This window comes from Blennius ocellaris, assembly GCF_963422515.1.
Source record: "Blennius ocellaris genome assembly, chromosome: 7".
NCBI lineage: Eukaryota > Metazoa > Chordata > Actinopteri > Blenniiformes > Blenniidae > Blennius > Blennius ocellaris.
In genome coordinates, this window is record NC_137656.1 from 26,084,813 (window position 1) to 26,108,031 (window position 23,219).

The 23,219-nt window shown below is 40.7% G+C and overlaps 1 protein-coding gene across 1 annotated transcript in view; it reads left to right on the top strand.

Moving 5' to 3' along the window:
- npffr1l2 (neuropeptide FF receptor 1 like 2) overlaps window positions 1-20,655 on the top strand; it is a gene marked incomplete at both ends in the record, with an annotated part of 98,004 nt that extends 77,349 nt beyond the window's left edge. Inside the window, 2 exons of the mRNA XM_080499220.1 lie at window positions 18,422-18,521; window positions 19,665-20,655. Coding sequence (XP_080355346.1) covers window positions 18,422-18,521; window positions 19,665-20,655 — 1,091 coding nt within the window. The remainder of the gene's footprint in view (window positions 1-18,421; window positions 18,522-19,664) is intronic.
- Window positions 20,656-23,219: the final 2,564 nt, after the last annotated feature.

The following is a 23,219-nucleotide window of genomic DNA, read 5'->3' on the forward strand; positions in this document are numbered from 1 at the left end:
AAAAGAAATCCTCTAAAAAGAGAGTAAATTGACAGAATTGATATCCACACAGTGTTGATAGGTAGAAACTGAGATGTACTCAGTGCAGATGTAAACGGTACATGAGAAGAATGTAGGACATTTACAGTGAGTTGTTAAATATCCTAACAGCTGTTTGGACGAATGACCTCCGGAGGCGTTCTGTTTTACACTGAGTTAGATAAGATGTTGCACATGCAAGGATTAGAAAGGCGTGAAATAATATGGTAACGCACATAGCACTTTATGGAGTGGGGTACGAGTAGATGCAAATGAGTAGGTGGTGGAGGCTCTTTCAGATGAGAAGGAGTTGTTGAGTTTGAATGATGGTCGTAGCACTAGACTTGAATTGCACGGGGCATTTATCCAGGTTGGACCTCACCTTGGTGTCCAGTAAGTTGGCAAATAAATGCAACTGGGATATTTTGGAAGAAGTGGCGATGGGCAGTGACCATTGTCCAATTGTAACTTCAATGCAGATTGAGAAGGAGCAAGTACTTGGGTGTGGAGGAGGAAGATGGGTTATTGAGCAAGCTGACTGAATTACATTTACTGAAATAAGCATTGGTAAGATGAGGTAAATCACAAATTGTATGACAAAATTCGTCAGTCCGCTTCAGGTGCAATTTCTAAAAGTAAAGGAAATATGAAGAGGTCAGCAGTTCCATGGTGGACAGAAGAGTGTACAACAGCAATCAAGGAGAGAAATAAAGCATTTAAATTACTTAAACAAAACGCACAATTTTGACAACATCAGAAAGCTCAAGCTGTCGTGAGGAAGTCTATTAAACAAGCAAAGCGAGTTGGATGCAATTTTTCTGTGATAAAATAGGAAGAAAAACACTGGTTGGCAATGTTTGGGGCATCATAAAGAGAATTTGTGGAAATAATAGAGAATGGGGCTATCAAGTGCTGGAGGATGATGGGAATCGGGTTTTTACAGATATGGAAAAGCCATAAATGTTAGTCATGGCCGTTGTGAAGGTGCATGGGTCTGGGAATTTATCTGAGGAAAGAAAAAGGTGTAGAGATCAGACTTTTAGGCAGTATGTAAACTTGTTAGATAATGTGGATGATATGGCCGTGCAACCCATTAACCATCCTTTCTCTTTAGAGGAGCTGAGTCGAGCAATTAGCAAGGCAGGTAACACAGTGCCTCGAAAAGATCACATTGCAATGTTAAGGCACTTGGGGGAAAGGGCTGTGAAAGTCCTTCTTGGGCTTTATAACAGGGTGGGGGAGGAAAGAAGACTCTCTGGAGTATGGAAAGAGGCTGTGATAGTGCCAATAAGGAAACCTGGCAAAGATCTGTCTAAACCTGGTAATTCTAAACCTATAGCGCTGACATCAAATATCTGTAAAGTTATGGAAATAATGGTCAGTTAGAGCTTGAGGCACTTTGCCAAAAACAATGGCATTATATCAAGATATTAGAGTGGTTTTAGAAAAGGGAGAGGAACTGTGGACTCGGTAGTATGCTTAGAAAATGAAATTAAGAAAGCTGCAAAAAATGGAGAGGTCGTGTTGGCGGTGTTTTTTAATGTAGACAAGACTTATGACATGAAGTGGAGGGAGGGGCTTTTAATAAAGCTGAGACAAATGGGGGTCGGGGGAAGAACGTTCAGATGAGTTAGAAGCTATTCAAGTTAAAGTGCGGAGTGTGTTATCCAGATGTTCGGAGGTTGAAAATCACACTGCAAGGAATTGTGATTAGTCCTTTAGTGTTCTCCTTGATGATTAATGATGTGTTTTCCACCGTTCGTCCAGATATTGGAAGGTCCTTCTTTGCAGATGACGGGGTGTTGTGAAAGAGAGGAAGAGATCTGGGGCGCGTTAAAAACAAAATTCAGGAAGCCATTACTGAAGTAGACCAGTGGTGATCTGGCTGGAGATTCAAGTTTTCTACTGAAAAGACAAATCTTATGGCATTCACAATTTCCAATTTAAAAACGAGGAGACGAGCCGTTTCCCGTTTTTCGTTTCCCAATATCAAATCGAAAAACGAAAATCGGATGGTTTCCGGTTTTTCGTTCTCCGACATCAAAACGAAAATCGAATGGCCGGAAGGTACACGGACCATCTCCCCTATTGCAGGCGTGTTGGTTTTGTCCAGAGAATTGCCTCTCGATCTGAGAAGGAAGCAGCTTATAGACAACGAGTGGGCGAAACTTAAAGGTCATGATGAGCAACATCCTACAAGAGCTGTGCTTCAACCTGGTTGGGAGGATGATGGGCTTGCTATCAGATTTGGAGGGTCATGTGAGCAATGTCATACTAAAGAGACAGTTATACATGTTTTATTAAATTGTCCAAGGTATAATGAAGAAAGGGCAGTTGTGGAAGCTGAATTCAGAAAGGAAGGTGTTCACCAGTTTACAATTAATAGTGTCGTCCATTGGCCAAATCCTCTGATCACATTCTACAAATCAACGGGTTTAATAAATAGGATCTAGATATTACGCTCTGGCACACTCCTGAACAATAGGGGGCAGTAATGCTCCATTTAATGGCCGCCAACTGCCGTAAAAATACAGCAAAGAAGAAGGATGAAGGAAGTCTTTCTCTGGAGTTGCATGTGGAAGCAACAGGGCTGGGAAAAGGACATTTCTTGCACCGGTCCGCTGAAAGCTGAGGTCAGGTTGTGTTTTTCTCTCATACTGTAAAGATGTTTTTTCCACTGTAAACATCGTCCATTGTTTTTGGACAAATAAAGAAAAAGTTAGCTTGTCATTTGGATGGTGGTGGTTACAGACAGCACGAGAGACATTTTCATGACTTTCTTTTGAAGAAAAACAGCAGCTTTTAAAAGATTGCACACCAACATCTGAGCGACCACAGAAGCACCACAGAAACTCTGCAGGAGTGGTTTCAGCACGGCAGACGCTCCACCGTCACAGTTGTTTTCATTTCCTCCGTGTTTCTGTGTTTCCAACATAAACAAGAGATGCGCTGCCATGGCATGAGAGATATGTTGTTGGGAGGGTCTGGAGACTGTGATTGAATCATTGTTTCAGTTTCTCTAATGGTGTTTTACCATCTTGATTTTGCGAGATTAACACTTTAGATTAACCGAAACATATTGTAGCGTCACGGAGCTTATCACTGCAATGCATTATGGGAGTTGGGTTGGCGGTGTTTCAAATGTCTTTATTTTGAGTTATATTAGGCTTGTTAACTGTTGGTAATGATTGTGTTGTGCTTGTGTCACCGTCTTCACTGTTCTCTGGAGCCAGCGCAGTCCGCAGCACAGATCACGTGTTCGACCGCAGAGAAGTTAAACCGGGCCAAAACCCACCAAGAGGCTCCAACCTGGTCCCACCAAGCAAGGAGCTTATAGAAGATTTGTACTAGTTTTATTTTACATTTCATTGTATTTAGCACCAGAATGTTTTATTAAAATTGACTTTATGTTGAGATTGTAATCATTTTCAGTACTAGTTGTTGATCTTGTAAAAATATAGACATTTCATTCCATACATTGTGACACAACAAAGAAATACTTTGAAGTGTAAATTTAAAGGTTATTATAGCAATATTTGACCAGTCTGCTCACTCAGGAGGAAGCTGGACCGTATGTGGTCCCTGAAGTACATTAAATCTTAAATAATTGTCTTGTATAGTCTTATATACATATATGTGTATATATGTATTTATATTGTTTACATCTTGTATTGCTTCAGTTATGTGCTTTTCATTTGGTTGAGTTTGAAGTAAGTTATGAGCCAATTTGAAGAATTTGAGGAGAAAAAGGTACAGTGTGTACATTGTGTTTCAATGTACAGAGTAAAAATGAAACATTTAACTACTTAAGTACAATAAAAGAAGAACAAATGATTTGTTACTATTATGTAAAGTTTTGAAGAAAACCAGAGTAAGTGCCGTGATCTAGAGTTTAAATCGTAAAAGACTTGTAAAGGACTGTGCACTACGGGAGATACAGAATATTTATGTTCCATTTTCAAGATGCAAGTGGAAATGTGGTAGTTCAGTTCAGTCTGCCACATGGCGACTATGGAGGAGGAGAGATTTTAGCTTTGGGTCCCTGTGATGGTCAGAGATCTAAACCATATAATATATATCTTAACCATATAATATAAAACGATTCAATTTTGCATCTGCGCCTGTACCTGTAACTGTACCTGTACCTCTACCTGTACCTGTCTCCCCTCACTCCTAACGTATGCCCTTTCGTTTCACATTGCTTCTACCTGCACCCCTAAACTGGGCACCTGTAGACTCTGAACTGTGAAATAGTTTCTGTTCTCCTCTTGTTAGTTTTTGTTATCTGCAGGCTTCCCATTGCTCAAGACCTTAGTATGTCACAGTCACACATGATTAAACTGGTCGAGGAACAAGCATGATCGTCAATACTTATATCAAAATCAACATTTTCACAAAAACGAACATTTTATTCTTCAATGAAAAACGTGAATGATGGACAGTTATCCAAACACATGTCAACATTTTGGAAATAAAAAATTAGATCAATCATAGGTCCATATAATTAGTCCCACCTGTGTGGATTCTGCCACTAGAACTCCTCAGCATTTTGGAAAGGAAATTCCTCCTCTCTGCTTCTGCATTTGAAAGCACCAAGATGAGTCAGAGAATTACAAACCAATCAGAGGCCATCTTTCAAGAGGTATAGAACACATGGCATCATTTGACCAATCACGTTGCTTGTTACTGGGCATAATACAAACCAGAAGTCAGTTGCGAGTTGTGTACTTGAGCCGATAATTCGCTATATTTTGCTATCATTTGGATTTCGACAAAATTACACGGTGATAAGTAGTGATGCACATTATACACATTTTAAAAGATCAGAGCAACATGTCCGCTATTTTCCGCGATGTCTTTTCCTCAAATTGACCGTACAAATGACAGCTGGACAGCTCACTGCCTTAAAACCATGTCTCGTACACATATCAATATTTAATACGTATTTCTAATGAATGTCTCTAGTAACAAAAATAGACAGTGTGGTTGATGAAAGGAAAGGACGGTGTGATGTTATTACCATGACTGATTAGTGAGAGTGTAAACGTTTGAAGATAATGTCAAGGTTTTGATGAGCTGCACACACCAGGGAAGCAGGTCCATCTTCTACTCATCATGTCTGCTTCAACCTGAGTTGTTTGTCGTTGTGTTCATTTCTCAAAGTTGCGCCACCGTTATCAGACATGGTGTCTCCATAGCACTTGTTACTATAGTAACACTCCAGGCCACTGCTGTCGATGCAATGACAAGTAGGCAAAGCTTTAATTAAATTGACAACGCCCTGACTTTACAGCATAATGCAGCAGGACTTCATGAACTCAGACTTATGTTACTTCCATCTTGTAATTCAGCAATATATTCTTCTTAAGCAGCCAAAGCAATCAAATTGAGAGAAACCAAGTTCCCCGGTTGGATCAAACGGATGATCTGAAGCCTTCTAAAATTACTGTTTGCACTGTCTCTCAGAAGTGTTGACTCCTGGATCGCTTCCTGCACCGGACTGAAATATCTTCTCACACAGAAAAAAAAGAGTCTTGGAGGTACATTAACGTTTCTTGGGACTGATAAGAATGGTGGTCGTCAGCATTTTTCGAAACATGACATGCGTAGCTAACATTCTGCTTTATTTTGTTCTTCAACATCTAATCTGTGTGACGTGGTCGCCTCGTGAGAGAAAGACAATAAACATGAAGAGTCACTTCTGGATTGAATAGATTAAATCAGGGGTGTCAAACTCAGATCCTCGAGGGCCGAAGTTCTGCACGTTTTCCAGGTCTCCCGCCACTGAATGTCCTGATGCTTCATCACCAAGTTCAGCACAAAGCCAGACAACGAGCTGCTCATTGCAATCAGCTGTGTGGAAGCAGGGACACGTGCAAATCGTGCAGGGCTGCGGCCCTCGAGGACCGGAGTTCGACACGTGTGGATTAAATGAACTGAAAACCTCCAACATGCCTGATGCTGTGACAGAACGCGCTGTCACGTTTCGACAACACTCCGATAATGGAGGGAAACATGTCAAGCAGTCTTTTGTCTTTTGTTATTTGTCTCATTTCTGAATGCATGTAAACAGGTGATATCTGATGATTGCATCATGCGCTCATCTTTTCACTCTTTCTTTGTGTGGTTACAGTGTGGCCCTCTTGTTTCCCATGGCAGCTCATCCTTTTGCTTGTTTCTCTCCTTTCTGATTATTGGTTATTTTCCTGCTGTTTATCAATAGCCTATCGACTGCTCTGTGTACTGAACGCTGCCTTGGCAATAAGCTCATCTGAAGAAAGAATTACAAAGATTGTGGGGCCAGATGAGATCATGTGACTCACATATTCTTCTGACACAACCGACTCGTGCTTGAATCTGCCACGAGCAGATATAAGAAAGCGAGGAATGTGTTGAGTGAGCATCGCTCCCTCGTTTCTTTCATGATGAAGTCTTTCACAGACTGTATTGTTATGAATACATTAAGTGCGCTCCGACAGGGGGACGTCTGTCACTCTTTTTCTACATCAACAATCAGAGCGAGTGATGCCTCTTGTGCCGTGGTTTGTCTCCTGATGGCACTTCTGACAATATATCATCAGACGGGACCATATTGTGTCTTTACATAAGAGGACCTCCATCTTCGCTCAACACTTACACCTCAACGGATGAAATCACTCAGGCAGGATTGAGGTGGATAAAAGAGGTCAGAATTTAGAAAAAATATGTACCTTTACATAAATTTGCATATCATCTCAATGCATGTCAATATACGTTAATTATACTGTATGTTTTGATGTATTTTGAAGTGTGAATATCTATGTCATCATAATCAAATGCAACACACTTATAAACTTAAAATACAGTTTTTTTGTGAATCTCTGATTCTGCAGACATTTTTACACAGTTTCCCTTATAATTCAGCTCAACCATGCAGGAAAAATTGAGCCACTTCCATGACAACATTTCAAGTGAAAGCGTAGGGTTTTTGCATTTTCTTTTAACAGCTCACTGGATTGATGCACATTTAGACATTTCTTTTGTAAATTATAACATAGGTAAGCATTAAGTTGTTTTTTTTCTTTGACATTATTTGATTTGGGCAGTGTTGAGATATATTGCCTTTTATCTATACATTTTTTGCACTATTTAGCCTGTTGAGAGCCTTAATATTTTCAATCTGTTAAAGATAGCATTACTGATAGCAGGTAATCTGAAGTGTTTTTCACTTGTTCTTTACAAGTTTTTTGTATGTTTTACTCTTGAAAAAGTAAAACCATCCTTTTGTCTAAATTAAGGCGAGTTGGCACTCATAACTAAATTGAAAAATGTATAGCCAATCCATGTGATCGGTATCGGTGATGGGCAGGGATCGGCACTTTGGCTGTGCGGTATTGGTGATGGGCAGCAGAAAACCTGATCGGAGCATCCCGAGATGACACAGTATCCTTCCATTGCGAGTCGAGCAGTAAAAACCTTCCTACCATTTAGCACTACTTACCTCTGTGGATGTGGCTTCTCAGCACGAGTTCAGCTGAAGACAAAATACCGAAATAAACTGGACATTGAGCATGACCTCAGAGTTGCTTTGTCAACTATAGAGTCAGATATTGAGACTATTATAAAGGCCAAAAAACATCCTCAGCCTTCCCATTAAGAACCGGGTTCATGTGACTGTTATTTGCCTAAAAGCGCTATGTTCTTTCAGAATTACCAATTGAGATATGACTGAAGAAAAACTTGATTCCTTTGCTTCAAAGCACAATTTTTTTACTTGTTTTGTGTTGTTCTGATCTGACTTACTTTACAATTTATCTCGTGAGAAAATCAGTTTCATGGTTTTGAATAGCACATTTAGTTAATACATTCATACATTCACTTGCTTTTACTTTGATCTGTCTGAACGAGGTTTTACTTGGTACTTTCCAGACAGTATCCATGCCCAGTTCATCAAAATGTCACAGGGTGAGAAGTGAGTCAGATGATGATTATGGTGAACCACAGTGCACATGGGTACCCAGTGGAACATGATGTACAACCTGATTGACATTATTTTGTAGGACTGATGAATGCAACTGCTTAAAAAGTCTTCTTTTGATTCAAAATGCTGCAGCGAGAGTCCTGACAAGGACCAGCCTCAGAGACCACATCACTCCAATACGAACCTCTCTTCATTGGCTCCCTGTTAAATCTAGAATAGAATTTAAAATCCTTCTTCTAACCTATAAAGCTCTTAACAACCAGGCCCCATCATGTCTTAAGGATCTATTAGTCCCGTATCTCCCCAGAAGAACACTTGGTTCTCAGAGTGCTGCTTACTGGAGGTTCCTAGGTTTACTAAAAGTAGAATGGGAGGCAGAGCAATAAACTCTCAAGCTCTCGTCTTGTGGAACCAGATCCCAGTTTCAGTTATGGAGGCTGAAACAGTCTCTACTTTCAAGGCCAGAGTCAAAACTTTTTTATTTACTAAAACTTACAGTTCGGGCTGCTTCAAAACACCCCCTCCTGGCATCTCTCTCTACCTCTCTATAACTTTCTCTACCTCTCTCTCTACACCTTGCTCTGCCTCTTTCTCTACCTCTCTCTCTACCTCTCACTCTACTTCTCACTCTACCTCTCTCTCTCTCTCTCTCTCTTTCTCTACCTCTCTCTCCATCTCTCTCTACCTCTCTCTCCCCGGACCAGGGTCTGTTTCTTGCTGATTACCCGAATCAAGGTTTGTATCTCCCCACCCAATCTATCTCTCTGTCTCCCCTATCCTCTCCTCTCCTCTATCCCCCAGTATTTCTCTCTGTCTCTCCTCTCCTCTCCTCTCCTCTCCTCTCCTCTCCTCTCCTCTCCTCTCCTCTCCTCTCCTCTCCTCTATCCTCTCACCCCAACCGGTCAGCAGAATGCCGCCACCTCTGAGTCTGGTTTCTACAAAGGTTTCTTCCTGTTAGAGAGTTTTTCCTTTCCACAGTTGAAAATAAACCTGCTTGCTCATGTGGATTTGTTGGGTTTTTCTCTTTTCTCTGTTAAAAGCACCTCGGAATGACTGTGTTGTATTTGGTGCTATATAAATAAAATTGAATTGAATTGAATTATGGAGTAGTTCCTTGCTTTAAAGCTACTGAAGTACACTTTTTCTACACTGTAATGCTCACATTTTCCTCTTGTCTCACACTCGAGGAGGCCTTTCTTCTTCCTCAGAACCACTCATGGTCCTTTTTGGATGTGCACCATCATGATATAATTGATTTTCTACCATATGAAGCAGTAGTCTATGGAGCCCGAGTGGCCACTAAGAAAAAAAAATAAGAGTGAGATTGAAGATCATTTAATTCATGGCCATGTGATAGTAACTAATTCCTTACATTATCGAGGTAACAGCCGATTGTCTCGTTCCTTCGTGTTATTTTTTTCTGCTCTATGGCCACTCATGGGTTCCATAGCAGGCCACTGCACCGGAGACAAGACTGCGACAAAGAAGATTTTACATCTCGCAGCAGATTTACACAACAAAATTCAAAGTTTGGTCATTTGTTGCATTTTGGGTTGTGACAAAATTTAAATAAAAATAAGACCCTGTTTACATACACCTATTCCATTAAAAAAAAAAAAAAAAAGAGGGCGTTTACGCGGCAGAGTGGAGAAATCAAAGATTGCAGACAACATGGCACTTCTGGTGATCGCCGCCATTTTGTTCCACCATTTTATTCCGAATCACCATCACAGCGCCACTGTCGGTGGGAAGCGGTAGCACATGATACACAGCGCAACCGTACTTCTCCAGAATTGAAACCCCGCCAGTGCGGTATCAAGATGACGGCTTTCCGCTGTCGACATACTTGTTGGTGGTCACCGCCATATTTATACATGGTGACCGCCATATTTAAATGGCAAAATGACATCAGTGGCTTCAGTGATGTCATGACTTCATAAACCATGTTCAGTTCTATGAAGCACAGGTGCACTGGAAGGTTCAGGGGTGACTTTTCATTAGAGGCAGGTGGAGCTGGGCCCTAACCGGTGTCATCAGAAGGGACTGCATGCAAAGTGTGTTATTATTTCTTTAAGATTAAATACAATATTTCCTTGTCTGTGAATAGAACTTCCTCTTATATAGTAAATAATTACTGTGTGAGGGCTGTAGTCCCTGGTTATTGGTGTCCTCTTACCGTTTCAGGCTTTGTTTTCTCCTGATCCACACCGATGGTTGGATGAGTGGCACTCACTCCCACTCGCCCCTCTCTCACCATGCAGTGTGTATTGCACGCAGTGAACTGTAAGCGCGCATGGTCAGGCTGTGGCTCCATTCATTCAGATCATGTGATTTTGATGCCGAGTGGGGCTTGAAGCCCGAAGCCTCACTAACAACGTCATTTAGAAGCTCAGAGCTGATTGGCTGATTTCGACACTGCTTCACAGAACCGGACTGAGTCGTCACAAACACCAGCTTGTTAGCAGCTAAAGCTAACAAACAGTTAAGAATCAAAATAAATAGGTTGATTATTTACGAGTATGAGCTTGAAAGTGTTACGTTAACAGAGAAACTTAAGGTAACTAGTGGTAAACTGTGTGACGCGGTGAAGAAAAGATTTTAAGAATCCTGTTATGTAGCTTTACTGGTGGTTGGTTGGTTGATCTGCTGTCTTTGAATCACCATGATCTGGTTTAAATCCTTTCATTGACTTCGCTTCTCCAAAGCTTCACATTTTTACAGGATCAGCGCCTGTATGGCTGTTATAATGTGGCTAAAAGGTTGTGCACCCAATTTACTTTGGACTTCAGTGGTGTGAATAGACCTGAACTAAAATCTTGCCCCACCGAGTATTTGCATTTAGAAACTCAACATATCACCATAAAAACAGCCTCTGGCCGATCTCCAGGCTCTGATGGAATAACTCGACAATAACATTGACAAACCTTTCTTAAAAAAAATACAACTATTGGAGGCAATAATGTGTGACTGTAAAGGAATTATTGATGACAATGAAACAAGGCAGAATTAATTTAATGCCCAAATATGGAAAATACAAATGACTATTGAGCAGACAAAGACCTATTACATTTGCGAATACAGATTATAAAATACTTAAACCTGTATTGGCAGAAAGGTTAAAAGTAAGTATATCCAATATTATTAGTCTTACACGCAATCAGAATTTCTTAAAGGAAGATCGATACACAATTTTCCATAACTGTTCTCATCTTTCTCTGTATAATATCTGTGTTAATGAAGAAAAAAATACGACAGAATCTAGATGTCTAAATGTTTAGACTCAAGTACAAGAAATAATGTTCATAAAACTGTCGATAACTGCAAACAATTTTTGAATGACTGGTTAAAGAGACATCACTATTTGGAAGAACATTGTTGACAAACATTGAAGTTATATCTTAGCTTATGTATCCTGCATGTTACTTAGCGATACCGACCAACACTACTTTTTGCTTCCGGTACGTATCGACTGCAGACGTGTCTTCTTCACTCTCCACTTCGTGCTTTGCTTTTGCCCTTTTTTCCTAATCTTTTTTCTTTTTCCCTTTTTTTTTACATACAAGAGAGCATTTTAAAGAAATACTTTTGTGTTTCTGTCAACATAATACTTATTCTGAAAGCTGATAAGAGGAACAAAACTTCACTTCGGAACACAGGACTTTTCTGTCTCAACCAGCAACCAGAGGATTCCTACAAACAGTCCCGAGAAAGAAAGTCATCCAGCTGAAGGACTGAGAGAAACTGGCTCATAAGGTGAAGCAGCTTGAACACAAGATTGAATCGCTGTGTGAAATACGTGAAAGTGAGGACTTTATGGACTCTCTGGTAGCTTATTTCAGAGTTTTTCAGCCTTTTCCGTTTGTTTTCATGTTTGACAGTGACGAAATCCTCTGACATGCAGATTATTGAGAGCAGGGCTGTAAAATGCAGGAGCAGAGGGTCAGTGAGGCACTCAGCTTGTCTATTAGAAGTGAAAGGTATCACCTTTATTTATTTTTGATGGCCAGACTTTTGCACTGAACCATTTTGATTTATTGGAGAAGAACAAATCTTGTTTATTTATTAGACTTTATTTTCATTGTCCACATTTGCTGTATTGAGTTTCAAACTGGTCGGTGGAGTGCCCTTGTCCCAGGTGAAGGAGTTCAAGTATCTCAGGGTCTTGTTCACGAGTGGGGGAAAGATGGAGCGTGAGATCGACAGGTGGATCGGTGCATCGTCTGCAGTTATGCGGACGTTGTATCGGTCCGTCGTGGTGAAGAAGGAGCTGAGCCAAAAAGCAAAGCTCTCGATTTACCGGTCGATCTTCGTTCCTACCCTCACCTATGGTCATGAACTATGGGTCATGACCGAAAGAACGAGATCCCGGATACAAGCGGCTGAAATGAGCTTCCTCCGTAGGGTGGCTGGGCGCACCCTTAGAGATAGGGTGAGGAGCTCAGTCACCCTTAGAGATAGGGTGAGGAGCTCAGCCACCCTTAGAGATAGGGTGAGGAGCTCAGTCACCCTTAGAGATAGGGTGAGGAGCTCAGTCACCCTGAGAGATAGGGTGAGGAGCTCAGTCACCCTTAGAGATAGGGTGAGGAGCTCAGTCACCCTGAGAGATAGGGTGAGGAGCTCAGTCACCCTTAGAGATAGGGTGAGGAGCTCAGTCACCCTGAGAGATAGGGTGAGGAGCTCAGTCACCCTTAGAGATAGGGTGAGGAGCTCAGTCACCCTTAAAGATAGGGTGAGGAGCTCAGTCATCAGGGAGGAGCTCGGAGTAGAGCCGCTGCTCCTCCACATCCAGAGGAGCCAGCTGAGGTGGTTCGGGCACCTGTTTCGGATGCCCCCCGGACGCCTCCCCAGGGAGGTGTTCCGGGCATGTCCCTCCGGTAGGAGGCCTCGGGGCAGACCTAGGACACGCTGGAGGGACTATGTCTCTCGGCTGGCCTGGGAACGCCTTGGGGTGCCACCGGAGGAGCTGGAGGAAGTGTCTGGGGTGAGGGAAGTCTGGGCAACTCTGCTCAGACTGCTGCCTCCGCGACCCGGCCCCGGATAAGCGGTAGTCAATGGATGGATGGATGGATGGATGGACATAACAACAGTTCATTCTGTACACTTGCTGTGTACATGAATGACAATGGAGATATTACTGATTATTTCAGAAAGATACGGTAGCTGTAACCACAGTGAAGCCTCAGAGTCAGAGTTCAGCTACTAAACTGATCTGCCTCCACTTCATTCATGCAGTGACAAAGTGTGGTGCATGAAGCAAAACAAATGAAAGGCATGGAGAGTAACTGTAGTTACTTCAGCAGGAAGGGAGTAAATGTCCATGAAACTTTAAAAGAATAAAATACCCATAAATCATGTCCGTGTACTTTGTTTTATATACAAGCAAGGTTCTATGTAGAAGCAAGCATGTATGGTGGGTTAGCCTGTGGCAGTGTGTGAGGACATTCTCCATCTGGTCATGATGACCTCTGACCTCAGACTGGTTGATCCTTCAGCCATCAAGATGTCCATAATCTAAAAAACAGTGACATCATGCATGTTGATAGGGTAGTCAACCTATCAACATAATCCAGTTTTTGTTGTGTAACTCCTGTCACACTGACTGACGAGGTGTTTTCTTACCTGTCCAGTTACCTAAAGGCAGCTTCCTCAGTTTGAGGTGCTGCATGAGGGCATGAAGCTGACGGTCTCTCCCAGAGGTTCATTCTGTCTGAACGGACTCTTGACCATCAGATCATCATTGAAACTCTGAAGCCAAAGAGCAAAGAGAGAACATAAATTCAGCTCGAGAGAATAGAATCACTAACAGCACAGTTTGTTTCACTCACCTTGATCTTGTCTCTAGAAAACACAGTGAGGATCCTCCTCCTCCTTCAACAGCCTCAATGATCCTGCAGAGAAAAATACGTTGTGAAAACCAATGAAAAGACGCAGCAGAAAAGTTACACTATGATTAAAGTCAGAACTGTCTTGGAATTATTGTTTCTGTGATTTAAACAATATTAATCACCAACTGTAGACAAGATGCAGAATCAGTTGATATATTACTTTGACAATGTGATCCAATCCAATCCAATCCACCTTTATTTATATAGCACATTTTAACAACAACGTGTTCCCAAAGTGCTGCACATGTGACTGCACATTAAAAACAAAAACTAAACTAAACAGTCCAACACTAAAAAACCCTAAAATAAAAATAAAAACAGATTAAAAACTACAAACACATTAAAAAACTACAAATAAGAATAGACTTGCTCAAAAAGATTAAAAGATAAAAACGGCTTAACCTTAGATAAAAGTCGAAGATGATAAAAGCCCGATTTTAAAACGCCATTGATCTGTTTATCAAATCTAAAATCACTGTCTATGGTGATCATCAAACTAGTGTTGATGATTGAACCTTTATGAAAGTAGTGACCTCATATAAAGACATTGAACTCCTGTTGATGATTAAACCTTTATGAAAGTAGTGACCTCATATAAAGACACAACATCAACACACAGAGTGTAGAATAAATATCTCACCAAGTGGTTCAGTCATTTCTGCCATACGACACACATCTATTGAATAACTGTACAAACTATTGTTGTAGAACCTTATGCTCTCATTCATGGTGTCACATCCACAGCTGGATGACTCCTCCAGATGTTTCTGGGATTTTAAGGCACAACCAACATGCAGCAGCCTTTGCAAAGTTTGAACTGCATCCATTCCAGCATTTCTGTGTCTGGATAAAAAAAATCCTGCAAAACAAGAGATGTATTCACATAATTTTTGTTTGTTTATTTCATTTAACATAAAATAAATAAAGATATGGACAAAAAATAAGATTACTTCATAAGAATGGATAAAAAGGAGAGAATAATCTTATAGCTGTCTCCTGCGCACGTGCGCACACACACACACACACACACACACACACACACACACACTCATTATGAGCCAGTGGCTGGAGACAAAGCAATACTCTGACATCATTTCACTAGGCAGGGGCTAAAGAACCAGATGGATCAGGTGTGGTCTTGAAATCAGTGGTTATGATGATGGGTGATGGTACATGTGTGTTACATGTTGTTAGTTCAAATTTAAAGCCAATAAGGCTGAGCAGTCGGGTCCATGCTGGCAGCCTGAGTGGCGAGGCTGAAGAGTCAGAAGGAAGGACAACAGAGGGCCAAGGTTTGTAGGATAGAGTAGCTTGTGTCACTGGGCAGGTGTTCCTGCTACCCACAGGAAGCAAACAGGGGCAGACAGACAGTGTGGGTGGATGCATCTATGGCTACTTACGATACTGCTCTATGCCCAGGCATTTCACCACTTGATGCGTCTGGAAGACGTTCTGGAATGTTCTGCTTGGACTGAAGATCCAATAGAAGACACTCAAAGTCAATCATCATCATTTATATTTGTTAGAACTTTCTGTTCACTTTACTGTGTTGATTTCACTGCAGTGTTGACATTATTTAACTGTTTATACTTATCTTAACTTATTATATTCTTAGCCTGTATATATGTACCACAATTATTTGTTGAACATTTTAAGCATGTGGAATTATTTTTTAAATGCCGGTGTGAAGAGAAATGCAATTTCAGTTCTCTATATGTGTGGCACAGACAGACAAACATTTAACTTTAATGATTCATTGAAGTATTTTATATATTTGATTTTAAATCTATCTCTTAACCTTTAATAGTTTTCTCATGTGGATACACTGATAAAAATGGTTTCAACCCAGATCGATGCTTACTATTTACATAACAATATAGTGATACTGATATATATATATATTGTATAAAATTGGATAATTTCCCACGGCACACCTGACTATATCTCGCGGCACACTGGTTGAAAAACACTGATGTAAGGAATGAGTTACTATCTCATGGCCATGAATTAAATGATCTTCAATCTCACTCTTATTTTTTTTTTCTTAGTGGCCACTCGGGCTCCATAGGCTACTGCTTCATATGGTAGAAAATCAATTATATCATGATGGTGCACATCCCAAAAGGACCATGAGTGGTTCTGAGGAAGAAGAAAGGCCTCCTCGAGTGTGAGACAAGAGGAAAATGTGAGCATTACAGTGTAGAAAAAGTGTACTTCAGTAGCTTTAAAGCAAGGAACTACTCCATAATTCACTTCAATTAAATTTTATTTATACAGCACCAAATACAACACAGTCATTCCGAGGTGCTTTTAACAGAGAAAAGAGAAAAACCCAACAAATCCACATGAGCAAGCAGGTTTATTTGCAACTGTGGAAAGGAAAAACTCTCCAACAGGAAGAAACCTGCACAAACCAGACTCAGAGGTGGCAACATTCTGCTGACCGGTTGGGGTGAGAGGATAGAGGAGAGGAGAGACAGAGAGAAAGACTGGGGGATAGAGGAGAGGAGAGGATAGGGGAGACAGAGAGATAGATTGGGTGGGGAGATACAAACCTTGATTCAGGTAATCAGCTTATATATATATATATATATATATATCAATGAAAGAACATTCTGTAATCAATCACATGTGCTGAATATAGAGCAGGGGTCTGCTCTATATGTTCTATGTGTTCAAGGGTCTGTAGAAATGAACCCACTGCTGCGCACCAATAAAAAGGTCATAGAGCAGGCAATGCAAATAAATAACTAGATATATATTGCAACAACAGACTATAAATACATCTTTGGAGATATAAAAAACAGTAATAGTAAAAATGTGATAATAAAAGCATGAGTCAGATATAAATACAATAAAGAATGAAGGTCAAAGGTTAAATATGTATAAACGGGAGGCCAGGCCGGGATCAGAACTGAGTTTTGGTCAAACCGGTTGTCATTTTTAAATAAATGCAGCTATTGGGGGGTGTTGTCAAGTAACTAAAAACTTACTTGAAATATAACTTAGTTACTTTTTTAAATAAGCAATCAGTAAAGTAACTAAGTTACTTTTTAAAGGAATGACAAGTAATTGGTAATCAGATTACTTTTTCAAGGTAACTTTGGTAACACTGCTAACCAATGAGGGACACAATGAATGAATTCTCATTGCTGTTTTCAATTAAATTCTACTTTATTTATAAAGCACCAAATACATTTCCAGGTGCTTTAACAGAGAAAAGCTCAACAAATCCACACGAGCAAGCAGAAGCAAAGAAAAGGAAACATTACCTCTAATCGGAAGAAACCTTTGCAATAACCAGGCTCAGAGATGGCTGTTAGGGTTTGAAGTAAGAACCCCAAAGCAGAGCCAAGAGACTAATCAAACAGAGTTCAAAAATGTATTTTCCAAACGGCAGGCAGGACAGGCAGTGGAGACAGGGGGCTGGCTGGCTGGCAACGTCACCCCAGGAGAGGCACAAAAAACCTGAGCACAGGAACAAGTATTAACGTCCAAAAAATGGCAGAGAACTAAACTAGACGTCCAACAGGGCACTACCAAGTAGATGGAATAATCTGGCAGAGGTGTGGAGTGAGAACCAGGGTTTTGAAGACTGTAATTAGTGTGGAGTAGATCCAGGTGTGCCTCACTCTCCTGGAGGAGCCAGCCACGCCCCCCGTCACACACACCCTGCACAGAAACAGAAAAAGGGAGGGGGAACAGACAACAACAAAAACAGATCCCTAACAGTGGCGGCTTTTCTGCTATTCAACTGCTTATATATACGGAACTTGGAATGTACTGCAGAGATCTTGTCATGTCCTGGAAAACAATATAACAACCGTCAAGAATATTTTTTTGTGTCGAAGAATGTAAAGAAGAATGCAGGCCTTTCTCTTTTCTTATGGTTTTGTTTTATGATGTAATTAAACCAGTGTAAACACTGTGTACTGCTGGGGACGGCAACCTTCAACGCCGTCAACACGAGCATGCCGGTTAACCTAAACGTGCTGTCATCCACACTAAGGAGATGTTTTAGAAGCAAGAAATCAGGTTTTTTTGAAACCCCAGCAATGCTGTTTACACCTCAATGTCTGAACGGCAAAGACGATCATCTGTGGAAAAAAGATGATGTAATTACTCCCCCCCCCCCCCCCCATCACGGTCCACAATTTCATCAAATAACTACAACAATCAGAGACTACAAGCTTCGGTGGAGCTGCAGAAGCTACTGATGCTGGCAGCAGGAAGAGCAGGGCCATAGATCTATAGAACTAGAGTTAATATGGGTTCATGAGCAGGAGTCTCCTTCTACATTTCTATGTGCTTTGTCTTCTTCTGCGTTTTTGGTGTGTTTGGTGAGTCACAGCCCTGGCATGTGTATTACATGATCTGAAGCCTCGTGTTGAGCCATGTTCATTGTGACGTGTGGACGGAAATGTTTTTTTGGGAACCTCGGGGAGAAAAAAGATTGTTTTGGCTCGTGTGGATGCAGCCTAACTTTACAGTTCTTCTTTTTGAGTTATGAAATCTTTCAAAAGTGTGTGCGTGACAGAATGTGTTTTCTTTCCAACAGGTTGGCCATTTTCCAACATTGTGTGCAAGATGAGTGGCTTCATACAGGGCATATCTGTGTCTGCATCGGTTTTCACCCTGGTGGCCATTGCTGCTGAAAGGTTGGTATTTAAAATAGCATGAAAAAAACCCATCTGACTCCATTTTTAATTTGTTGTTGCTTGCATGATTTTTGATGCGATCGGCACAGTCCAGGCAAAGACAATATGTTTTAAGTGCACCAAAGTGCACCATTGTAATAATTACAACAAAACAATTATACACTTTCATTTATATTTCGTTTCATTTTATTTCTGGGACAAACCCCTTGAGATGCAGCATCTCGTTTTCAAGGAGGTCCCTGATAATGTACAAACAAAAAGGAGCACAAAACAGAAGCAGCTGTCCATGAAACTAATAGACTACAAACCATATCATATAAAAAACAATACAAAATATAACAAAGCTCACACACACAATCACACCAATCACACTCGCACCTAAACACGCTAGGCTCTCACATGTCAATAGTTATATCCGTTTTAACAAAAAGAGAAATTAAAAAATAAATAAAAAAATAACCTACAAATATAAGATATAATAAAAAAGAATCAGAAACAGTTTTTATAATAACAATTTAAAATTGGTCATTTCTCCAAATGAATGTTGCATACTGTCATTGTTAATGTTTACAGCGTATTGTTCTCTGTGTGCATGTGCGTGTAGTTTTCATTACAAAAACAACCAACAGGACTCACTACTGGCCAAACCAATCTGTGTAAACAACAATAATTCTGAAACAAAAATGCAAAATTGATGCATTTCCACTTAGAATGTTGTGTAAACGGGGCCTTAGAAAACAAACAAATTCGACATTTAATTGTTAGCAAAAGACATGTAGCGCCGTGCATAGTGTAAAAAAACAACATTACATCACATAACTGGTATTGCTAGTATTTCATTACATGTTGCGATTGTCTGTCATGGATGTGGATCAAATCACATTTTATGAAGGAAAGGAAAGCTTTCAAATACTTTTGTTTAAATCTATACCCTGGATGTTTACTCCAGAAAAAAGCAAGAAATGGTAGCCCTGCTAGTTTACTCTTACATCGCCGCAGAGACATGCTGATGATCAAAATGTATCAAGTATTTGCTAAAAGGTATGAGATTATGTAGTACAGCGAACTGTTTGTCCTTCATGTTGTTCTTTTGTTTGCCTCCGGACTGATTACCTGCATTGTCTGTCTTTACTTGTTGATCAGGTTCCGCTGTATCGTGTACCCCCTACAACCCAAGCTGACTCTCTTTGTTGCCAAGGCCGCCATCGCTTCAATCTGGGTGTCAGCAGTGGTGATCATGTGTCCGGCTGTTGTGGTGCTGACTGTGGAGAAAGTTCCTTTCCATTACATGGTTCACAATGAAGATTTGAATAATACAATCCCTTTATACACCTGCTACGAAGACTTTGCCAAACCTCAGATGAGAAAGGTCTACACGGCAGTTCTGTTCTCTCACATCTACCTGCTGCCGCTCACGGTGATCGTTGTGATGTATGGAAGCATTGGACTCAAACTCTGCTCCTCCGTGGTGGCAAACAGAGAGCCACAACAGGCCAATGCCAGAGTCCAGGTGGGAGGCAGGAGACATGGGAATGCGATGATATCACAGAAAAAGATTAGAGTGATAAAGATGCTCATCGTGGTGGCTCTGCTCTTCATGCTGTCATGGCTGCCACTCTGGACCCTCATGATGATGACAGATTTTGGAGGCTTGGACAGACATCAGCTGGACCTTCTGACCAGTTACATCTTCCCCTTTGCCCACTGGCTGGCCTTCGCCAACTCCAGTGTCAACCCCATCATCTATGGCTACTACAACGAGAACTTTAAGAGAGCGTTTCAGGCGGTGTGCAAGACCAGGCCCTTCTGCTGTTTCGTCAACCTATGGACTGTGATCCCCAGGTGGGGGAGAAGGAGGTCTGTCCAAGCACCTCACAGAGACGGTGACTCCAAAGATGCTGCTAACAATCACAACCACTTCGCCATTGGACTGAGGAATCGAGTTCACAACGACAATAAGATGAGTGGCAGCTTAGAAGCTACTAAGAGGGCGGGAGGTGTGGGGGCCCATTCAGGGACTCAGCTTGCTGATCGGCCTTTAGAAATGGTGGCTGTGAATAGTAAAAGCACAAACGGAGATGGATCGAACCTTGGCTCACTTGCAGTTTCAGTGCATCAGGCATGGGATAACTGAACACCCACAGATAACAAGCCGAGGCCCTACTATGAATCATTTCATCACCTTGATTCTGAGAGACAATGCATGTTTTTCAGTGACGTGGTCATTGTTTGGGTTGATGGTTACACAACAGCTCAAACAAGCAAACATACAATCAGGAAGCACCTTGTCTGGCAAGCGAAACAAAATGATGCTACTTGAACAGCAACTTTTACTTTGTGTTCTTGAAATATATCCACATGTCCATTCACGAACTTCAGATTTACCCAATGATTAAAAAAAGAATGTATGCCCGGGCTAAGCTGGAGTCACCTTGACTGAGCCATGCAGCCAGACGTGTGCAAGTGAGAGCCAAGTGGCCCTACCAGGAGCCTTACATAGGGCTCACACACACAAGGCCCTACACGGGGAAGAGTAATACAATGCTGAAAACACAGTGTGACAGAGCAGGAAGCTTTGTGGCATCTTGGTTACCTTACTTGTAGGGAAGACACTGAGCTGGAGCAGCAGGTTGCGCAATCCAGCTCAGTGTCAGCAACCACCCCCTGCACTCTTAACCTATGTGTAGAGGACCACCACTGCAAATGAGCTGCAGGAAGTTGAATGGGACACCGATGCCTGGGCTCGTTTCACTCTATGTTGCCATCATCACTCCACATGGACTTGCAAGGAAGAGAATGAATGTTTGACAGGCAGAAGACCTGTCCCCTTACACTCCACCCTAAGAGCTGAGTCAATCTGGGGTTTTGTCACAATTACAGAGAAACTTGACCAGGCAGTATATGTGAGGGGCAGAAATGCAGTTCAGTTCAAGCCAGGCTTGGCCTTTTTACACTATTTTTGTTTTGTTTTTCTTTGACATGTAATGGTACCTAAACTTTTAGGAAGGACCTTGTCTGGCAAGCGAAACAAAACCAGCTTGAGTGAAAAAGGTACTTTGCTCTAAAAAAAAAAAAAAAAAAAAAAATGCATTAAATTTGACAAAGTTGATCAAATTAGGGGGGGGGAAATACTTAAAATTTTTATATTTGTGTGTGTAAACAGCCATCAAGCAACACATTAAATGATGTATTTATAGTTGTCATTTCAGCATGTTCTGAACAACGTTATGAGGTTTGGTTGAATTTAATTGGTATTTAGATTCGACTGGGACATTGGAGGTTATTTTTTTACATATTCAATATGAATACAGACCCTATTATATATGATTATATGGCACACAAAACTGAATATCTTTCTGCATACCATCAAAGCAACAATCAGTTGCAAAGTTTTTACATGTCACAACCGTCATCGAAAAGCTGTGCCTTGACAGAATAGTCAGATAACTACCTCCGCAATATTGCAGATGTCAAAAATAACTGTCTTCATGGAAGAAATATGTGAAATATTTCATACATGAATACTAGTAAACTACCTCCAGAAAAACAGGTTCTGTCACAGCGTGAAAAATGGTTCGTGTCGTGAAAAAGCAAATCCGAGCACAGATGTCATCAAATGATTATGTACAATACACACTCAAGCCCCTTTGTTCAGCTGCAGAGAAAGCTGTATAACAGAATAAGCTGGCATTGCTTGAAAGCAGCAGTCTTGCATGAGGTGTGATTGCATGAAATGGGAAGCTAAAAAAGCTCTCACCTAAATCTCGCAGCATTCACACAAAAAAGATGAAAAAAATGACAAAACTTGAATTTGCAGTAATTTCTTTGTTGTGCTTAATATGCTTTTTTTTTTTGGAAGATCAAAACTGTCAGGGAAACATTAAATAATCCTTAAATTTAGCAGTTATCATCATTTTTTATGCCATAGCTCAGTCAGTGAGGACAATTTCTGGTGCTTGGTGGTTATAAAAGTGTCGCAGCAGGTCCACCATGATGGACCACAAGCAAAATGCCATGAAATGTCTGAAAAAAATATAATGCAAAGTAAAAAAAATAAATAAATTTGGGGGGGGATTTGGCAGCCTGGTTTTTGGCCCACGTATGGGCTTTGTATTTGACAGTCCTGGTTTAAAACGTCAGGGAAATGATTTGTGTTCTAGTTTGTGGCGAATCTGTTCATCACTGAGAGCATCTGGTGCAGTTTTATGGTACCTGAAGGTTAACTTGAGATAAAAAGAACAAATAATGAAAATATTCCATAATATTTAAGAGACTTTTTCACAGAATTTTCTCAAAGAAGATTGTTATTTTCTGATGGTGCTGTAAGGACCTTATTGACTATGACGAGCTGTATGACAGCTTGTATTTAAACGGCTATGTAGACCTGAAACACAGCAGTATAATGTCTTCTGTAAGTGAGTTCTTTCTAGTATGTTGATGTAACAGGAAAATTAGGTGTCATAATTACGTGTGATATGGTTCATGAGAAAAAGTTAAGAAAAACATCTAGTGTTTCACTACAGATTACTTGAACTCATGACACAGGAGCATAAAATGTTTTCATTTTATGCTCCTTTCATTCAAAAGTTACAATTAAAAAAAATGTTTTTTGACTAAATTTAATTGAATTAAATTGAATTAAATTGAACAGCCTTGGTAACGAAAAACTTCCAGTTCGGCACATTTTGAACGTAAGGA